Genomic DNA, 6205 nt, shown 5'->3' on the forward strand with positions numbered 1-6205 from the left:
CCCCCTTAGTCCAGTGCAGTGCTTAGATCCTTCACTGGGAGCTGTTCTCTCTGCCTTGCACATTTGTCCCTCTCTCACCCTTTCTTGTGCTCATTCTTATGATGTTTGGGTCTTGGTTTGAACACCGCCTCCTCAGGAAGCATTCCATGACCCACTATAGAATGATCAGGCACCCCAATTCTGGGCTTCCCTCCCCCCCCCAAAGTGGCATGCATCCTGCTGGGTCTTGACTTGCCCCATGTCCCTGCCCACCTCTGCCACCTGACTGACAGGGAAAGCATTGAGGGCAGGGACTGGGGCTGACTCAGCTGCATTTCCCCACTGCCCTGTGCAGGCCCCGTGGGCTCCTGGGAGGTGTCAGGAAATGTTTACTGCATGAATAAAGGGATGATCATTATCACTCTTCTGTTCAAAAATCCTCTGTGGCTTCTGTAGCACTCAAAACCAAAGCTGAGCCTGTGTAGCCTCTCCCTCTTACCTCTCCACACGCCCCTCTGCGCTTTGCTACAATCTCAGAGTTTGCACTTGCTGTTCCCTGCCAGGAATGTTCTTCCTGCAAGTCCACAGAGCTTTCTGCCTCACCTCTCCATATGTGCCCTTCTCCTCAAGGCCGTCCATACCCCATCTTCAATATATGTGACACACTCCCCATTCCTCTGTCATCTTCTGGCATCCTATATATACAACTTATTTTATTTGAATTTTTTGTTTGCTTTTTTATGTCCCTCCCAAAAGGATAGGTTTGGTTTTGTGCCACAAATTACACAGTCAATAAGTATTTGTTGGATGAATGAATGGTGCTCGCTTTGGCAGAACATATACTAAAATTGGAATGCATGAATGAACAAACACATACAGGGGTCTTGATGTCAAAGAATATCCAGTCTTTATACGAGGCCTTAAGATCTATGCTGACCTGTGTCTTTCACACTTGAGGACTGGCTCAGAGACCAGGGGGCAGGTGGAAGAGAGCTGAGCTCCTTATCTGGGCCTGGGAGAGAGAGACCTGGCTTTGCTGGCTGTAGCCACTTGTTGCAGTGTGGTCACAGTGACCTCTTGTGGCAAAAGCTAAGAACAACAGCATCTTCCTCAGCTCTGAGGAGGCTCCAGTAAGGCTGGAGCATACAGGAGCACGCGCTAAAGTAATGGCCAGGCGCTCTTCAAAGCACTCATGCTTATTTAGCAACAATAACCACAGGGTGGCAGTATCATCCTTCCTCCACCGTACAGAAGAGGAACCTGCCCAGTCACACGGCTTAAGGGGCAGAGTTTGGTCTTAAACTCAGGCAGTCTGGCTCTAGGATGCAGGCTACAAACGCACACTGTGCAGCAAAGTGGCCACAAGTGACCCCTGAACTGCAGGGAATCTGAACTGAGAAGGCCTGCAAGTGTAATGTACACACTGGATTCTGAAAACTTTACATGAAAAAAAGATACGTAAAAAACTTATCAAAGTTTTAAAATATTGAGTACATGTTTAAATGATAATATTTTATATATAGTGGGTCAAATAAAATTTATTATTAAAATTCTCCTGTCTCCCTTTAAAAAATATGGCCATTAGAAAATTTATTTTTTAAACAATTACTTTTTAAGAAACAATAGAGATGGGGTCTTGTTACGTTGCCCACGCTGGTCTTGAACTCCTGGCCTCTAGCAATCTTCCTGCCTCAGCCTCCCAAAGTGCTGGAATTGCAGGCATGAGCTGCTGTGTTTGACCAAAAATTTGAAATTGCACAGTTTGCATTATATTTCTATTGGATAGTGCTGTTTGGAACCACAACAGAAATTGAATCAACTGCTCACCTCCTCATATGGAGGGAGAAACTACTGAACAGAAGGGAAAAAAGTCTCTTGCCAAAGCTACATGGTAATTCAGCAGCAACAAGAACCCAGGTCCCCTGGTTTCCATCAGGCAGCACAGCTAAAGGGTCAAGAGCTCCATCTCCTTTACTGATTTGCTGCTGTGAGACCTTGGGGAATATTACTTCACCTGTCTGGACCACAAGTTTATCCTTCATAAAACTGGGGATAAAGGCTCAGGGCCTGTGGCTCAAGTGGCTAAGGTGCCAGCCACATATACCTAAGGTGGCAGGTTTGAATCCAGCCTGGCCTGCCAAACAACAATGACAGCGGCAACCAAAAAAATAGCCAGGCATTGTGGCAGGCGCCTATGTTCCCAGCTACTTGGGAGGCTGAGGCAGGAGACTCACTTGAGCCCAGGAGTTGGAGGTTGCTGTGAGCTGTGATGCCACCGCACTCTACCCAGGGGGACAGCTTGAGGCTCTGTCTCAAAAAACAAACAACAACAACAACAAAAAAAAAACAACTGAGGATAAAAATCCATTCCTCACATCACTGAGCTAATAGGAAGGAGTGCGTGGCACAGTGCCTGGCACACGGCACTCTAGCATCAGCCCACACAATTGACCTTGATCATCCTGTGTAGCCCATAACAGCCCATTCTCCTCACAACAGCTGGAGTAATTTATAGAAAATGAAAATTTGATCTACTCATTGGACCAAAGACTTACTATCACCTCCACAAGAACACGTATAACCGCCCTTGCTCACACCTCATTTATCTCTTGCTATTCTTCTCCTGCCCACTCTGGCCACATGGGAGTCCTTGTTGTTCTGTGGACTTGCCTAGTTTTTTCCCACCTCTTTTGCACCAGCAATTCACTCCCGCTGGAAAGTTCTTCCCAAGATGGCTTCATAATTTGTTCTTTTGCTTTACGCAGGTCTCTGCACAATGCTACCTCCTTCGAGGCCCTTCTTTCCCTAGTTCCTATGGAAACTGTTTTTTCCTGTCTTCTTTCTCCTTATCCTGGCTTTTAAAAATTTGTAGCATTCAACACTACCTGACATTATTTGTCTGTTTATCATCTGTTTCTCCCTGACTGTGAACTTCATGAGGGCAGTGCCCAATAAACATCTGTTGAATGAGATATTAATCTGACACACTGTTACTCTGCAGGGGAGACAGGGCATCTGGTCCCTGCCCTCCAGGCCCAATCTAATTAGGAAAAATGAGTTTGGAAGTCCACACAGGGAGGACAGGACAGGGAGAGGGGGGTTAGTTTTTAAAAGAATACTGTGCCCACCTAGGGGTGGGTGGGGGAGAATCAGGGAAGGCTTCTAGGAGGCCCTGAAGGCTTTGGACGGGAAGGACGGTACAGGTGACTGTGAATGATGTCTGCCCAGTCATGTGACTGCAGGCAACCAGGAAACGTTAGGCGTGTAGTGCTCAAGTAGGATGAGGACCACTGAGCACCCTCACTAGCAGGCAGCCCCCTAATTCCCACTCAGTCGGAAATCACAGTTGTTCAGCCTCTTCGCTCCTGAGACCCAGGAGTCTATTATCCCAGCCCCACGTCCCCCATACCTAATCCTGGGCCCTTCTCTCAGACCCAGTAGCTCATCCAGAGGATCCTCCCCCCTCACACTCCGACATAAGGGGCCCCAGGCCTACAAGGTTACGGGTCACTGGTTCCCTGTTCCCCCTCCCAGCCCCACACGGAAGGCCCAGGCAAAGTAACGCTGGTTTATTTACAGTGTTATTTACAGACAGCCCCCAATCCTGAGAGGCGTGGGATCTCAGCCACAGACGAGGAGCCGCTAGAAAGCGGGGATAGTCTCGGAGGCGGGGGGTTGGGCCCGATCCCCAGGCGCCCCCTGCGGCCCCTCCTCGCCCAGCCCCCGGCGGCCCTTGCCGATGGCCAGGCGGGGCCGGCCGCGGTTCAGGCCGTCCAGGAGGGCGCAAGCCTGGCAGAGGTCGCGGCTGGCCAGCGCCCCGCAGCGGGAGCACGAACCGGGGCGCGGAGGACGGGCGGCCGGGACCAGCGCCAGGCGCTCAGCCGAGTGCACGAGGTCCAGCACCGCCGACGGCCGTGCAGCCTCCAGGCGCTTGAGCAGGTCGCGGGCATGACCGCGGAAGGCCTCGGGCGCGTAGACGCACTCCTCCGAGAAGTAGTCGAGACGGCGGAAATGCGCGTATAGCACCACCTCCTTCTGCGACGCGAACTGCAGCGGGCGGCAGCGCGGCAGGGCACCCCCCTCGCCCGGGGAGCCCAGGCCCCCGCCCCGGGCCAGCCGCCCCGCGTCGCCCCGCAAGAAGTTCATGAGCACTGTCTCTGCCATATCGTCTGCGTTGTGACCTGGCGGGGAAGAGATGGGAGCAGGTGAGAGAGGAGCGGTATGACGCTTCTGGTCATGGAGCCTCCTGGGCACCGTGGGGTTGGGTTGCAAGGACCCAGACAGAGACCGGGATTGGGAGAGCAGGCCATGGAGAACCCCGCTTCCAGCACCATAGAGCAGCCACGTGGAGGCTGGACATCGACATGGCAAAAGCGAGACGAAGCAACACACCAGCTCTCCTGGAGCACCTTGGGGGCACCCTCATTTGTCACCCACCTACTACATGCCACACACTGAGCTAGCTGCCCTACACATAGGGAGTAAAAGTGCTTTGTGCTGCTAATATCTTCTCAGCCTCAGTTAAAACGGTAATTCAGACTCACAAAAGTCAAAATGGCATTTAAAGGAGATTCTCAAGAGAGCAGGTGTGGAAGGCAGGCTACTCCCTCTCTCCTTCCGCCCTCTAGAACCTGTGAATATATTTGTTACAGGGCAAAGAGGAAGTGAAGCTGCAGGTGGAGTTAGGGCATCCCATCAGCGGAATTTAGCTCATAGGGAGTATCTTGGATGGTCCAGCTGGACTCAGAGTAACCACAAAGGTCCCTAAAATGCAAGAGGGAGGCAGAAGAGTCAGAGTGCGGGTAGTGAGGACAGAAGCAAGGTCAGAGCAATGAGAAGGGCTCCACTTGCCATTCTTGGCTTAAGTGGAAAAAGGGGCCCTGGGCCAGGGAATGTGGGCAGCCTCTAGAAGCTGGAAAAGGCCGGAGATGGATCCCCTGCCCCACCCCACCCCCGCCCCTGCCCCTACGCAACCCTGCTGACACCTTGATTTTTGCCCATTGAGACTCTTGCTGGACTTCTAACCTCCAGAAATGCAAGATAATAAACTTATATTGTTTTAAACCATGAAATCTGTAGTAATTCGCTGTAACAGCCATGGAAAAGCAATCGTTCTTGACACAATATCTCTGTCATTAGACTGCAGTGTTTTTGCATTATCTTTGTTTAGTAAGACCAGTGAGAAATATTTACACCTAAGTCACCATCATTGAAGCTAAATCTATACTTATTCTGTGTCTTGTCAAGTTACACTTGAATCTGTTCTCAACCTGGGGTGATTTTGTCCTCCTTTCTTACCCTCAAGATATCTGGCAATGTCTGGAGATGTTTTTGGTTGTCATGCCTGGGGGGTAGTTGTAGCATCTAGTGGGCAGAGACCAGGGATGCTGCTAAAATCCTACAATGCACAGGCAGCCCCCAAACAACAAATTGGCTTCAAATGTTAATGCAGCTGAAGTTGAGAAATCTCCAGTGTACATAATAAAACACACCAAGAATTTTGCTCTCATTTTGTTTGTAGTAATAGTTATCTTCCAAAGGACTGTGACCTTGAGACCAGATGTTTGCCACTGGAAACTACATCTAGGTAAATGTTTATTGTTGAAAAGTTGTTATCTGTTGACTTAAAATTGTAAACCACATTAATTACAGGAGGCTGGGTTTACTTCACACCTTGTCATTACAAAGCCACTTATGAGCTCCTGGATTGTGTAATAACTATTACAATAATTATCATAATATGCCTTTGAAAATAGAGTGTATAAACAAAGGGTAAAAATCGCCTTATAAGTTAGGGATTTTTCTGGAAGCTTTGACCATTTTTATAAGTACAGTTAAGTGATTCTAACAAATTAACTTTAAAACCAAAGGCAACCTCTCAGTCCTCCATAAAGACGGCTTTTTCCAGAGAGGATTCTTCTTTCTATTCTCCACCAGAGAAAGCTAAATAAAGCTCAGAGAGATCCAGGGGTTATCTAAAGTTACACTGTAAGGAAAAGATGTATCAGGGTGCCCTCCCCAGGGTCCATGCTCTAGCATCATGGGAGAAGAGGGTCCCAGATGTACCTTTGTCTTTATACCCCTCAAATGTGTTGATTCTCTCCTTCTGTTTCCTACAACCATTGCCTCTCACCTAGACAACAGCAGGGTCTCCCTCCTACCTAGTCTCCTTGGCTATGTCTTTGCCCCTCCAACCCAAGTTCTTCAGCTCAGCCAGGTGAACTTT

The 6205-nt window shown here is 49.4% G+C and overlaps 1 protein-coding gene across 1 annotated transcript in view; it reads right to left on the reverse strand.

Moving 5' to 3' along the window:
* Positions 1-3533: 3533 nt before the first annotated feature.
* The window catches only part of CTU1 (cytosolic thiouridylase subunit 1), an 8675-nt gene continuing 6003 nt past the window's right edge, over positions 3534-6205 (reverse strand). The window contains exon 3 of the mRNA XM_003803235.3: positions 3534-4160. Within this exon, the coding sequence (XP_003803283.1) occupies positions 3622-4160 (539 nt within the window). The 3' untranslated portion in view covers positions 3534-3621. The remainder of the gene's footprint in view (positions 4161-6205) is intronic.

This window comes from Otolemur garnettii, unplaced genomic scaffold (assembly GCF_000181295.1).
Source record: "Otolemur garnettii isolate 467f Iridium unplaced genomic scaffold, OtoGar3 scaffold00288, whole genome shotgun sequence".
Lineage (NCBI taxonomy): Eukaryota > Metazoa > Chordata > Mammalia > Primates > Galagidae > Otolemur > Otolemur garnettii.